The following is a 15,347-nucleotide window of genomic DNA, read 5'->3' as shown; positions in this document are numbered from 1 at the left end:
TCTAAAATTCTAGGGTAACTTATCTAACAAATTTTCAACTATTTTTTATGAACTTAGTTCATTCTATCTTAAAATTGGATTAATATGCCCTCCGTCCTGGTCGTTTGATTACTTATTTCATTTATGTGTGTTTCATTCATTTGTTTACTTCCTCCATTGGAAATATTTCTGGTGGGTAATGTGATCATCCTCATATCCTATTGTCCATTTATCACTCAATAATAATACCCACAAATTATTGGAAATATAACTGCATTATTTTATGAGTTATCCACTCTTATCTTTTTGTATGCTCTAATAATAAATGTCCATATAACATTCCGTAATTTGCTTGTACACAATCTCCATTAATGACTGTATGTTGCGGCTAGGTATAGGTCTCTTAGGCTCTTAGCTTTGTCAGTTAAGCTTGTATAAATAATGTCGACTTTTACAAAAAAAAAAAATTCAAAAATTATCAATTCATTTCATTAGAAAAGAAATTACATTTGCAAAAACTAACAAAACAAAATATATCCTGTCAAAAACAGGATAAAACCGAGATATATGTTATAACTAGGAACGTAGATGATTTATAAGCAAGCCTATGATGATCTTTCTGTTTAGTTTTCATGAACATTCAAATAGCCACCAGATATTAATTGGATTTTCCTTTGGACAACAATTTTGCTTTCGTGCATGCTTGTTCACTATATTATTTATTCAATTCTTTCTTCTATTACAAATAGTCTCCTACTCTTTCCGTGCTCTTTGTGCCAATTTCAAAGGTAGCCAATTTCAAAGGCAGCAAATGATCGGGATGGAGGGAGTACCACATTTAATGATTGCACAACTTTTTGTATTTGTACCGTACTTACAAAAGTATGTGGAAAATAACTGTTAGCTATTTAACTTGAGTCCCGATTTTTTTACGATTATCATAAGGTAGTCTCTTTAATTTAGATAAAGAAAAGAAATGAAGAATATGATTCTTGTTTTAAAGGAGGTGATAGAAAATTCTTACGTTATGGTGTAAATTAGAATATTGAATCTACTTTTTTATATCCGTTATTGCGCATAGATGTTTTGCACTATATAAATAACTTAGGTGGTAGTATGGTTGGGGCAAGCAAGACGCAACGTTGAAATCATTAACATCTTCAAATATTCAAGATAAGAAGACTTTTGGTGCAGAAAACTAATTAGTAGTGTGCTTGTTATTTATTAAATAAATTACATTTTATTTGATTTTTTTACTACTTTCGCCGTTTTGAATGAAACTAAGGGATTTAAATTTCTTATACTTGTGTAATATGTACCATTAAAGCTCGATATGGCTACGATGCAAGAAGAAAATGTCACGGTTTGCGAGAAGACAGTCAAGCAACCACAAAATGGTACCCAAGCTACCATGAATAACCAGACCCATTTTGCTATGACCTTAGCTAGATCTCATAACTGGTCAGGCGCTCCGCTTGGCACTTTTCCGGCCATAATTTTTCCCAATAGCAGTTCCATATTTACCCACTTGAAGGGAAACTTTTTTGGTTCCAAAGCCGCAGTGGTGTATAATGGGAAAAATGCATCAGGCACGGACTGTTCTTGGGTTTTGGCATGACATGCACCTGCAGATAACACAGCCCAGATTCCTAATAGGGTAAATATGAATTATTTTAAAAGCACGCACATATTTATATTGGGTGATGATACGCTCATTAATCATTTTATCAGGTTGCAGTTTATTTTCCTCGATTCTTATTTTTTTTTGCTTTGTTTAAATGCAGGTATATGTTGTATGTGGTCCAAAGCAAGTCATTGCCAATCTGACCTTTGATCAAATTCAGCAAAAGTTGGACACTTCGTTAACTTTTGATACTTCCACCGATGCGGCTACCAAGACACGTGCTGACGGCAACATCAGTGACGCAGTCCCAGAGATTGCTACTCTTATCGCCGACTTTAAAGTCATGAACCCATAGTTGTCCATATATATAAAGTATTGTAATAATAAAGGTCGAAAAATTACCGTGTAATTTATGCTTTCATGTTAGCTACCAGTGCATGTACACTGGTTGCTAATACTATTACCTATTAAGAAGGTTAAATAAATCACAAAATGGAGTAATAATTATGATAATGAACTTCATTGTTGTTTATTTACATTTACATATTTGCGAGGTACTGTAAGTGACCACTCTTGACTCAGGTTTGGGCCGGGATGTTACAAATTGACAAGTACTGAAGAAGTTTTGTTTTTTCTAAAAGTACGCGTAGATATGAGTTTTCTCGTTAATTGTTTTTAAGTTGCACTAATTTAAGGTAAAACATTTGAATTAAAAATTATAGTGAACGTTGAGGAAAATCATTAACCCCTAAACTATGACCCAAAACTTGCTTGTTCGACTATTGACCCGACTTAATCACCCACTTGAAATAGGACAAACCCGATTAAGTGTGTAACTAAAAAGAAATTCGAATAAAAAAAACCCTAGAGAGCGATTTCCATGCACGCATAGAGTATGTGCCGCCGTTGATTTCTGGCCCATGGCCAGAAAGTCAATTCAGCAGAGACAAAGAGAGATGACGTTGCGAGGGAGGAGCATCCCTGCTACGAATGAGGTGGAGAGTTTGGAGGAAAATGGTGAGGAAAGTATGGTTTCAGCAAGCCCTAAAAGTATACGAACTGGTCCTAATGTTGAAAATGAAGGAAAAACAAGGAATATTCATGAGGTAGTAGGCATACCAGAGTTGGTAGTGGAGACAGGTAATGAATCAGAAGATGAGGATATCAGTGAAAGTGAGAATGAGGAAGGGAAGGAGGAAGCAGAATAGGGCAATGATACCTGATACCCGTCGTTGTGAGTACCAAAGATAAAATTTATAATCTCCTATTAAGACTAACCTAGGCTAGTGGCAACAGGGTCGAACCACAAGGAGGCAGTTGTAAATTTTAGTTGTTCTATGATCAGTCAAAGGTAACTATTATGGGGGTTGGTTGAATTGGTCTATAACTAATAACAATAAGAAGAAAATAAACTAAAGATGTGGATTAAACAGATAAAAGAAAGGTACTAGGATGGTCGGGTCATTACAAATGGCTTCCTATGGCAAAGAAACTAAGTCGGTCAATTAAACACGGTAAGGCGGGAAATAAGAGGTCCTCTCGGTCCACTCCTAACAAATAGCATCTCTCGATCTCACTATAGGTCCCTAATGTCACTAATACTAACTTCCGTCCTGAAAAGTGACTAATGGTCCAAACTATACCTATCTTTCGATCTTAGCACAGTTTAGTCGAGTTAATTGACGGTCACATAACCTACCCTACCTTTCGGTCTAATGGGTCGGTCACAAAATAGGTATCTAACTGGTCGCATGCATTCGATTTGTTAAATACAAGTTTAAAAACAATTAAAACGAAGATAACCTTACAAGGTCAGTCGATCGACCAACAATGTCAGTCGATCGACTGACACGCGGGTTCAGGCCGTGTCTAATCTAATGCCGCCTAGCCATAAATCGCCTACATCCTAGCACAAGCTATTTAGCTACTCATGGCAATGATGAAAACTATAACAACATTAAAGATTAAGACTAAAGAATTCATGCTTTGAATTGACAAAGAGAACAATAAACATAAACAATAAAACGGCTTAGGGAATTAACTAACAATTCTATACTAACGAAAATAAAGAAGAACAGGAATTAGGGCAGAGGAATACCGAGATTTCAAAGGAAGATTAAGATTAGGAACTGAAAGATCCGATGCTCAATAATAACCCAAACCCTAATTATTGAACTTTGCACAAAACTAAGTATTACTTTATGAAAACTTAAGTAAAAATTGATATAAAGCTTGATTCCCTATTCTGATGTTCTTAGGTTACGTTATATAGAAACCAACGCAACAATTATTTCCTAAAACCTAAACTTCACGGGCCTTGAGTTTCTCAATCTTTTAATTCCGTCTGGAATCGAAAGTCGTCGATCGATCAAGATGCTTTGGTCGATCGATCGCTCCTCAAGAATAACGCTTCGAAACCGAGCCTTGGTCGATCGATCGACTAGGTTGGTCGGTCGATCGACCGGCTAAGCTGCTACTTGACTTCTTTTAACTCGTGGACTTGTCTTTCGGGCCTTGGATTGCGCACCAAGCTCGTTCCTTAAGCAACTCCTTTACGTCATTTGCAATGCAGCTTACTCGGGGACAGATTTGGCTTGATTTCCCGTCGAATTCTTCACATTTCTGCAATAAAGTACAAAATACGGAAGTAGATGGAAATAGGGAGAAAAGCAGCAAATAGTACACAAATGAGCTCTGAAATGCGTGTAAAAAGAGATGTAAAACATCATATAAATGACACGCATCAAATCTCCCCAAACCAAACCTTGCTTGTCCCCAAGCAAGAACTAGACTCGATCTAATGACCTAATGGAACGAGTTCAATCTCGTGAGTGAATTGACAACTCGTAAAGCCTAAACCAATTTAATGCATAACCAACAATCGATTAGAAATGTGAATCATGCAAACGAATTATAAAGTCGTCAAAAAATCTATTTGAACTGTCGACTATAGGGACTTATCAAATTGGACTCTCACGGGTCGCTCAAATCACTCAATTAAGCACAGGTGATATATTTGTAAGATAGGAAGAATTAATTTTGTAGTGACTCTCACCTAACTACGACCTATGAAAACATGCCAGCAATAAAATATGAAAATGATCTCTACGACCGTACATATGCATTCCAACCAACAGATGACCAAAGACACATGCCGAGGTATATATATGGAAATGTGAGGTATGGGTAAGAAGAGGCAAAACATTTTATGGTGAAGTGGAGGTACAGGTGATCAAGCTAGTACCAAAACGGAACCAAGTGACAACATCCAACTTCTTGCTCAATAACAAACGAAACGGTGCTATAACGAGCACAAAACTCACAATCTCCAACCATCAAATCAATAAAACTCCCCATAGGATATAAATGAAACATGGGAGAAAAAATCGCCAAAGGATAAGGATTAAATCATGCGAATTGATTTTTTTTTCTTTTTCTTTCACGGACATCAGTCGATCGACCATATTGGGCAGTCGATCGACCTCCTTGAACAGTACGGAACTCTTTTTGTTTTTTCGAATCATTTTTTCATCTTTTTTTTTTCTTTCTTTCTTTCTTTCTTTTCATCTTCCCAACTTCATCTCAAAAGAGCAAATGCCACCAAAAATGAGTAACAATCCCAGAAACCAGACTACTAGCTTGACAGAGGTAGGCTATATGTAGGATGTAGTAAATGGGACAAAAAGGATATTTTTGGCAGTGTGGAGCTTATGGGCAAAAATGAGAAAAGGAAACCTCTACCACATGTGTCGACAAACCACAACCCGAATGCATACAGGTATTAAGTAGATCAAGTTCATATTCATGCAAATTTAAGGAAACATGTCTCATAAGGAGTACTACTCACATTCCTAAATAAACCGGTCATGAATGACACCGGTTATAAGCTCTAAACCTCAGAAATATGATGTAGCTTGCCAATTTTTAAAGTCAAGTCCAAAGTTCAGCAAATAGTTCAACGAAAACTCGTAGATATGCATTTACGATTCTACTAATAACATGTTAATTAGCAAGGCTTTAGGCAAAACAGGTGCAAATGCAAAATCATCCTTGAAATACTACCGTTCCGACTCGACCTATATGCTAAAATAAACATGCATTTTATGGGAATTTTTTTTGAAATTTTTTTTTTTTTTTTTTTTTAGATTTTCTTGTATATATAAGAAATGAAATAAACGATGCAAGGTAAGAAAGTAAACGTGAATGCAAGCAAATGAAATGCGACGCAAAACCCTTCCCCAAACCAAATCGCACAATGTCCCCATTGTGCAAAATCATGTAATGAAGAAAAATGGAAAACGGGAATTTGCGAGAAAAGGGAAATAAAACACAATGACATAAGGTAAAGACTTGGGAACTCACAAGACTTTAAGCGCAGAAAAGAAACCTCCCAAACCAAATAGCGTGAGCTAGGAGGTTTCAAGAGCAGCAGTGCCGATAAGTGTGCCTGAAAGACATAAATTACCACGCGTAAGACCGAAGAAAACAATTTTGAAACGTAAAAATTGTGCATAAATGAGACAAAAGAAGAAATAGATAATGCGACGGAAAATGAAGTGGAGTAGAAGACTCCCTTAGATCCGCATATCGACCAAACACAGCAGGGGAGAGGTCGTGAAAGAATATAGCAAAGAGCAGCAGCCGATCGACCTAAAGAGGCGATCGATCGACTGATGGTCGTGAACAAGAGCTCCTGTAACCCGCAACTCGCCGATCGACCAATGATACCAGTCGATCGATCAAAAACATCATTGCAGTGTCTTATTTCTTCGTAATTGCTCAATGATTTGAGCTAATAAGCTCTAAATACCTGCAAATGCACAATAGTACGCGCCAAAATTGCGCAAAAACCCAGAACGAAGTCTAAAGTACTTAAAAATCCTAAGCAAACAAAATAAAAGCGAAGTTTTTGCGCACACAAAAGCAATAGAAAATAGTTCGAAAGCAATAAAATGAAGTTTATAACGAACTCGATCAACTAATAGTTGATCAAAAAGGACCACGGTATGGCCCACTTTCGGCTTCGGCTACTAGAGGTAGCCTCAATGGTGCTCATCTTATCGGTTGCACCCTTCCCGGCTTGACAGACGGAGAATTCAAATGATCGGCGTCGTCATCTTCCCAATCAAGGACTCCCTCGTAATCATCGGAGTCCAAATCAGCCCATCTCACCTTGGCCGGCTCATCCTCTACTTCTTCATCAGTCCCATAGCTTAAGCATCCTAGGCCTCCTCTTTGAATGATCGGCTGCTTTACAGCTGGCGCAACTTGTAGTACTCCCTTCCCTAAACCAGCTCCTGCATTATTTAAAACACAGATTCTTCCTCCATATTGCTCCCAATCCGGGCGGAGGGGTTAATACAAACAAGAGTAATAGGCATGTCGGAAAGTACAAAGTACGATCTCTTTTCAGAGACCGTATTACAAGTGACGGGCCACATGGGATCCTTTTTCTTAGCCGGCTGGGCAAAAATAATAGAGTGCTTTCCTACTTTGAAGGTCAAGGTACCTAGACCGACATCGATGACCGCACCAGCAGTGTGCAAAAATGGCCTTCCCAAAATGATGGGACTATGGTCATCCTCAGGCATGTCAAGGACAACAAAGTCGACAGGGAAGAAAAACTTCCCTATCTGGACGGGTATATCCTCTAGGACTCCTATGGGCTCGACCGCAGATCGGTCACCATCCGGATCGTCATCTCGGTAATAGCAAACCTGTCGCTTTAAGCTTCCTAGCTAGACTCAAGGGCATGACACTTATGCTAGCTCCCAAATCACATAAAGCCTTTTCGATAGAAAAGGTACCTATGCTACAAGGGACGGAAAACTGCCGGGTCTTCTAACTTAAGGGCGCGAGTGAGACAGATAGGAACAAGACTCCTTGGTGAGTGCGACAGTGTGCACTGTTTCAAGTGACCGCTTTTTAGACAACAGTTGTTTCATAAATTTGGTGTAAGCGGGTACTTGGTTAACTAGCTCAAGGAAGGGGACTTGCACATTCAGACTACGGATAACTTTCTCAAACTTACTGAAAGATACCTGTTCCTTGGTTGGCACGAGTCTCTCCGGATATGGGGTCATAAGGAGCACCTTAGCCCTCTCCTCTAATTCGCGCGCGGCGCCCTTGGACTTTGGCTGGAAGTCCGTTACCTTTTCTTTGTTGAAGCTAGATCCCTCCTCCGACCGTCTCAAATGAGACCCATTGACCGTCATTGGATCGAACTTGAGCCGGATCGACCCATCAGCATTCGGGTCTGCCCCTAAAACTTTCGGGACGGTGGTACCCCGAAACAAGTGGTCTCGTAGATTAGTTGGCATTAAAGGACGAAAATCTTCAGCATCAGCAGTGATATTGGTCGATCGACCACCCTCCTCGGCGATCGATCGAATGCACAGTTCGAAGCTCCTGAACCCGTAAATCGATCGATCGACTAGGTATATCGATCGATCGATTTTCCCTCTGACGTCTTTTTCTTTGAATTGTTTGATGCTTTCTCTTGGCTTGTTTCTGGCTCATCTTTCTCGACAGCATCCTCAACCATGGCAGGACCGTCAAGGGTGGACCCGCTCCTCAAGGTGATGGCATTTAGGGTCTCCTTTTGTTCGGGTTGAGTGGGTAGGTGTCCGGGAGCTCGAGTGTTACTTTTACTAGCTAGTTGAGCAATTTGGCTCTCAAGTAACTTCATCCCGGCCTCTCTTGCTTGGGACTCCTTTAGCAAATGATTCTTAAGCTCGAAAACTCGAAATTTTGTGATTGTTGTTTCTTTGCTTTGCGGCACATAAGGAGGCTTAAATGCATCGCATTGTTGCTTTTGATGAGGCGGAACATACGGGCCTTTGTGGCGGATGTTGGGTTGGATTTTGGACATTTTGGCTTCTCCAACTCAAATTCGGGTGGCTTGGCTCAAAGTAGGTGTTTGTCTGCCTATAGTGTTGGAAGGCAGTGCAAGATTCAAATGGACTAGGGCAATTTTTTGAGACATGGCCCTCAACTCCACACCTTTCACGAGACGAAGGGACCGTCACACAAAGATTGACTTGGTATATCCCACCCTTAGAGACTCCTCCTAGCTCATACTTGTCAAATCTTGCAGTAAGAGCCTCAAGTGCAAAGAACAGAGGAAGATTCAGCAGCTCTCCTCTGGTTCCCTCTCGAATTCCCATACTCGGCCTTGTGGGTAGCGAGATCATCAATGATTTTCCACCCTTTGGTTGCTCCCAAATTTTCAAATGAATCTCCCATTGGCAAAAGATCCAAAATGGCCCTCTGATCGTCGTACAACCCATTGTAGAAATGATTGCACAAACTCCACTTTGCAATCCCATGGTGCGGTATGGTCCGCACCAACTTCTTGAATCGGACCCATGCCTCGTGGAAATTCTCATCCGGCCCTTGTTTAAAGCCCGTGATTTGAGCTCTAATAGCGATCGTCCTTGAAGCGGAGAAGTACTTCTTGTAGAACGCCAATGCCAATGTATTCCAATCAGTGATCTCCAGAACGGTCTTGTCCAAATCCCTATACCATTCCCTTGCGGCATCACGAAGGGAAAAGATGAACATGGTCTCCTTGATTTGATCCTGGGTCACGCCAGCTGGTGGGGGACTGGCGCTGCAGTAGTCAATAAAGGTCTCCATGTGCTTAGCCGCATCTTCATTTGCAGCTCCCAAACTGGTTTCTCTCAACCATAGTAATGTAAGCGGCTTTGGTTCGAATTTCTGGCTTCTCCGGTAATTCGAACCCTTTGTACAAGTCGGCGGTACTGTCGGCTCGGAAAAACTAGCTATACTCGCTTCCTCGACCATGACCGAGATTTCGGAGAGGTAACTGTTTCGGCCGAAGAGGTGGGTGAAGACTGTTGGTCTTCCTCAAACAGATCGTGCTCGAGATAGCTTGACAGAGTACTCGCTCTTCCTCGTCGACAATATCCTTCGTGCTCGTCTCAACCCGCGCAAAGATTTCTCTATCTCAGAGTCAAATGGTAATAATTCTCCACCCTGTGACCTGCGCATAAGATGAAACTACAACAAGAATATAAGAAAAGTTTAAGGAACAAAAGTCCCTTAAACTGAGAAAGACTGAAAATAAAAGCAACTAAAATTAGGACTATTGCCTCCCCGGCAACGGCGCCAAAATTTGATACCCGTCGTTGTGAGTACCAAAGATAAAATTTATAATCTCCTATTAAGACTAACCTAGGCTAGTGGCAACAGGGTCGAACCACAAGGAGGCAGTTGTAAATTTTAGTTGTTCTATGATCAGTCAAAGGTAACTATTATGGGGGTTGGTTGAATTGGTCTATAACTAATAACAATAAGAAGAAAATAAACTAAAGATGTGGATTAAACAGATAAAAGAAAGGTACTAGGATGGTCGGGTCATTACGGCTTCCTGGCGGCAAAAACTAAGTCGGTCCAATTAAACACGGTAAGGCGGGAAATAAGAGGTCCTCTCGGTCCACTCCTAACAAATAGCATCTCTCGATCTCACTATAGGTCCCTAATGTCACTAATACTAACTTCCGTCTGAAAAGTGACTAATGGTCCAAACTATACCTATCTTTCGATCTTAGCACAGTTTAGTCGAGTTAATTGATTTGTCACATAACCTACCCTACCTTTCGGTCTAATGGGTCGGTCACAAAATAGGTATCTAACTGGTCGCATGCATTCGATTTGTTAAATACAAGTTTAAAAACAATTAAAACGAAGATAACCTTACAAGGTCAGTCGATCGACCAACAATGTCAGTCGATCGACTGACACGCGGGTTCAGGCCGTGTCTAATCTAATGCCGCCTAGCCATAAATCGCCTACATCCTAGCACAAGCTATTTAGCTACTCATGGCAATGATGAAAACTATAACAACATTAAAGATTAAGACTAAAGAATTCATGCTTTGAATTGACAAAGAGAACAATAAACATAAACAATAAAACGGCTTAGGGAATTAACTAACAATTCTATACTAACAAAAATAAAGAAGAACAGGAATTAGGGCAGAGGAATACCGAGATTTCAAAGGAAGATTAAGATTAGGAACTGAAAGATCCGATGCTCAATAATAACCCAAACCCTAATTATTGAACTTTGCACAAAACTAAGTATTACTTTATGAAATCTTAAGTAAAAATTGATATAAAGCTTGATTCCCTATTCTGATGTTCTTAGGTTACGTTATATAGAAACCAACGCAACAATTATTTCCTAAAACCTAAACTTCACGGGCCTTGAGTTTCTCAATCTTTTAATTCCGTCTGGAATCGAAAGCTGGTCGATCGACTGAAGATGCTGGTCGATCGACTGCTCCTCAGCAACAGTAGCTTCTGGAAACCGAGCCTTGGTCGATCGACTGACTAGGTTGGTCGGTCGACTGGCTAAGCTGCTACTTGACTTCTTTTAACTCGTGGACTTGTCTTTCGGGCCTTGGATTGCGCACCAAGCTCGTTCCTTAAGCAACTCCTTTACGTCATTTGCAATGCAGCTTACTCGGGGACAGATTTGGCTTGATTTCCCGTCGAATTCTTCACATTTCTGCAATAAAGTACAAAATACGGAAGTAGATGGAAATAGGGAGAAAAGCAGCAAATAGTACACAAATGAGCTCTGAAATGCGTGTAAAAAGAGATGTAAAACATCATATAAATGACACGCATCAATACCCAAGAGGATGTTCCTGAAATAGGGACTGAGGAGATGCTGCAGTTAGAACAGGGAGATGTTGAAGAGGAGATAGAATACTGGAAGCAGGCTGTTGTATGTTTTATCTTAGGGGCCAATCCACCATGGGAGGTAGTTGAAGGCTTCATTAGACGAATATGGACAAGGTATAACATTGACAAGATCTCATTCATGCCTAATGGGATCTTTCTGGTTAGGTTTAAGACGATGGAAATGAAGGAAAAGGTCCTTGCGTCTGGACACTATCTATTTGACAATAAACCTATGATTGTTAAATCATGGGAATGGGACCTGGAGATGAATAAAGAGGGTGTGAAATGTGTGCCTGCGTGGATTAGATTGCACAAGTTGCCTCTAAAGTTTTGGGGAAAGGGATTACCAAAAATTGTAGGCATTGTAGGCAAATATGTCAAGAGTGATACAGCAACTGAGGAGAGAACTAGGTTAGGGTTTGCACGAGTAATGGTGGAGCTGGTAGTGGATCAGGATTTGCCAGCTGAAATTGCGTTTAAGGATGAACAAGGGATAGTGGATCATATAGAAATTGAATATGAATGGAAACCAATCAAGTGCAAGAAGTGTCAGGGGATGGAGCATGAATAGGAGCAATGCAGGAGAGACAAAATGATAAAAGAGAAGGCTGTTGTTAAGAAAGTCTGGAGGCCAGTTGTGCAACCTGCTAAGATTAAGACTTTCAGTCCGGCAGAGCAAGTGATCCCCAGTAAACCTGTGAGTTCTCCATCAAGGGTACTACATACTCCAGTCAAGAGACTAGTCATATTGAGAAGGGGTGGCAACTCACTGGAAGTAGCTAAGGATGGTTATAGTAGGGACTCTTTTGGAGCTCACTCGTATAAGGAGGTACTCAATTCTCCTGGAAAGGAAGGTGCTGTTGAAAATGGTATTGCTAATCCCCCTAATTTATCTAATGGATAGTTTAGGATTTTGGAATGTGAGAGGCATGAATAGAGAAGGTAAACAAAAAGCTATTAATTTCTTTTCACAAAATAAAGGTGTTGGTTTGTTTGGTTTATTCGAAACTAAAATAATGTGTAAAGCTTTTCATAAGGTTGTAAATAATTTCAATAATTGGTGTAGTTCTACTAATAGTGGATATCATAATGGGGGAAGAATTTGAATTTTATGGCAGCCTAAGTCTTTTAGGGTTCAGTTCCTGGAATATAATGCTCTATTTATTCACATGAAGGTAGAATCTTTGGTGAGTAGGACTACATTCTTTTTAACTATGGTGTATGCTTTCAATGGGGTGAATGATAGAGCTCCCCTTTGGGGGCATTTGAGGAGGCTAGCAGGAAATATTGCAGGACCATGGGCTATAGCAGGAGATTTTAACTGTGTTTTGTCTGCAACTGAAAGGGTTGGGGGCAATGTACCTTCTTTTGAGATGGAGTCTTTTAGGGATTGTGTGGCTGATTGTGGAGTTATGGACATTGCTGCAACTGGTGCTCTCTACACTTGGAATAACAAACAAAAGCCTGAGGAGAGGATTTATAGCAGGTTGGATAGAGTGCTGGTAAACAAAGACTGGTGTGATCATCTACATGACTTATATGCTCAATTTCTTCCCGAGGGGATGTATGACCATACTCCTTGCATAGTGAGCAGCACCAAACAGATGCAGGGCAAGCGTTGCTTCAAGTAATTTAACATGGGGGGTGGTTCTAAAGAGTTTATTCCTATTATGAGAAGTAACTGGCAGGTTAATGTGGTTGGGACTCCTATGTTCAAACTAGTGAAAAAGTTGAAGCTGCTGGAGCCTGCCCTTAGACAGTTGAATAGGGAGAAATTCAGTGATATTGAGAATGTTGCCGATGTCAAGCAGAAACAGATGGAAGAAATACAAGCCCAGTTAGGAAGGGACCCCTCTGATATGCAGTTGAGAGCTGATGAGTTTGATGCAGCTGCACAGTTGAAAGACCTTGCTGCAGCAAGGGACAATTTTCTTTCTCGAAAAGCCAAGCATAAGTGGATACAGGATGGGGACTCAAATAGTGCTTTTTTTCATGGCTTACTTAGGCAGAGAAAACATGGGAACAAGGTCTTCAGGGTGGAAGATACACATGGCAGAGTTTGTGATACACCTGGCCAAATTCAAAGTGCCTTTCTAGAATACGATAAAGGACTACTTGGGACCAATCACAGCACTGGCAAGGTTCACAGAAGTATAATCGCTTAGGGACCTAGCTACAGTCCCGAGGATTGTGCAGAACTGATGAGGCCTGTCAGTGGGAATGAGGTAATTAAGAGATGATTTATTCAGTATACCAGACATCAAGTCCCCTGGACCTGATGGTTATACCAGTAAGTTCTTCAAGGATGCGTAGGGGGAGATACGGGGAGATGTGATTGGGGAAGTCCAGGACTTCTTTTTGCAGAGGAGACTGCTAACTCAAATTAATGCCACAACCCTCACTCTTATACCTAAATCTGATAGACCTCAGAATGTCACCCAGTTTCAGCCTATTGCTCGTTGCAATGTTGTGTACAAAGTTATATCCAAGCTCATATGTGCTAGACTTGCTGCAGTGTTGTCCAATATTGTAGATCAGAACCAAGGTGCCTTCATTCAGAATAGGAGTATTCAGGAGAATATCTTGATCTGTCAGGACCTCATAAGACTTTATGAAAGACCTAATGCCTCAGCTAGATGCCTGCTCAAGATTGATTTGCAGAAGGCATATGATACTATGAAATGGCAATTTGTAGAGCAGCTTTTAAGAATGCTTAAGTTCCCACCTGAATTCCAAAGTCTGGTAATGCAGTGTGTTACTACTGCCTCTTTCTCTTTGTCTCTTCATGGAGAAATGTTTGGCTATTTTACTGGCATGAGAGGGCTCAGACAAGGTGATCCTGTAGCACCCCCTCATACAAAGGTACCTTACCAAGGACTATCCTAGCATGAAAGGCTGTTACCATCTCGGTTTCCCGAGGTTAGTATATCGAAGTTACAAATTCCAAACAACATTTATTAAAGTATAAAGAGTTAGCGATTACATTATCTCAGACCAACTCAAACTAAAAGTGTAAGGACTTCAATACAACTGAAATCAAAGACAGCTAAACTTGTAACAGCGAAAGCTAAACTCGAAGTGATGACTCCCCATGATTATCCCATAGTTAAACATCTGCATTACCTGTCATAATCTGCTCACCATCCCCGAATGGATCACCGCAGGTTTTACAAAACAAAAACACGGGGTCAGTTACTGCATAATTCAAATAAGACAAGTGCATAAAGCAAACAGCTGATCATCCTCCAATCCCAGTCTCACGATCTCATACAGTATCGGACTACACACCGAAGTGTGTAACCCTGCCAGACTACCCATCGCAACAGGTAGCCCTCGCCACCAGTGGGGGACCGCATGCAGCCAATCCCCACCTAAGTCGCGCTCATCAACGAGCGATAACCCTGTCCCTTAATGTGCACATCCCCTCCCATAACGGGTTCCACGGAGGGCGAACTAGGGCGTGAAGCCACTCCCGCAAGTGACTCCACCACAACCATCACAACACAATCACAATCACAATCACAATCACAATCACCACACCACCACCGCACCAACACTCCGACAATGATCAGCAAACAACCAATATACACAATACAACAAAGCATCTTAAATCAATTAGCCAGAAACTGAGTAGGGAAACTCTACCTTATCGCAATCCGCTTACGCTGCAATCAACCATACAAATGCATAACAAATACCACATCGTCACCTACAACAACAATCACATAATTCCAATAACTAACTGCAAAACCCCATTTCCCCCAATTCATGATTAAAGGCAAACCCTAGAATTAATCATCAACAAACATGGGAATAAAGACTTACCGACGAAAGGATGAAGGATTGAATGCGATTGCTAAGATTGTCCACACATACACAGAGGAGAGATTGGGAGTGATTAGAGCGTCGTACGTTTGATTAGGTTTTGTAAAATAATGTTTAGAAACTGATTATCGAAGTTATATAACCTCTAATTACTCCCAAATCAACCGCTAAAATATCACTCGCGGACCGGATACTCGGTCGAGTA

General features: G+C 40.6%; 2 protein-coding genes and 1 long non-coding RNA gene across 3 annotated transcripts; all 3 read left to right on the top strand.

Moving 5' to 3' along the window:
- Positions 1-1,128: 1,128 nt before the first annotated feature.
- LOC141655919 (uncharacterized) lies at positions 1,129-2,141 on the top strand. Its single transcript, XR_012548242.1, has 2 exons — positions 1,129-1,636; positions 1,764-2,141. It is a non-coding gene; the product is annotated as an uncharacterized LOC141655919 (long non-coding RNA).
- A 9,108-nt stretch (positions 2,142-11,249) lies between these two features.
- LOC141654864 (uncharacterized) lies at positions 11,250-11,888 on the top strand. Its single transcript, XM_074461978.1, has one exon. The coding sequence runs from the start codon at positions 11,250-11,252 to the stop codon at positions 11,886-11,888; it is 639 nt and encodes a 212-aa protein (XP_074318079.1).
- A 643-nt stretch (positions 11,889-12,531) lies between these two features.
- LOC141654863 (uncharacterized) lies at positions 12,532-12,948 on the top strand. The gene has a single exon (XM_074461977.1). It carries the CDS (start codon positions 12,532-12,534, stop codon positions 12,946-12,948), a length of 417 nt encoding a protein of 138 aa, XP_074318078.1.
- Positions 12,949-15,347: the final 2,399 nt, after the last annotated feature.

The sequence above is a fragment of the Silene latifolia genome, chromosome 5 (assembly GCF_048544455.1).
Source record: "Silene latifolia isolate original U9 population chromosome 5, ASM4854445v1, whole genome shotgun sequence".
In the NCBI taxonomy this organism is placed as follows: Eukaryota; Viridiplantae; Streptophyta; class Magnoliopsida; order Caryophyllales; family Caryophyllaceae; genus Silene; species Silene latifolia.
This window is presented reverse-complemented; position numbering and strand designations above follow the sequence as displayed.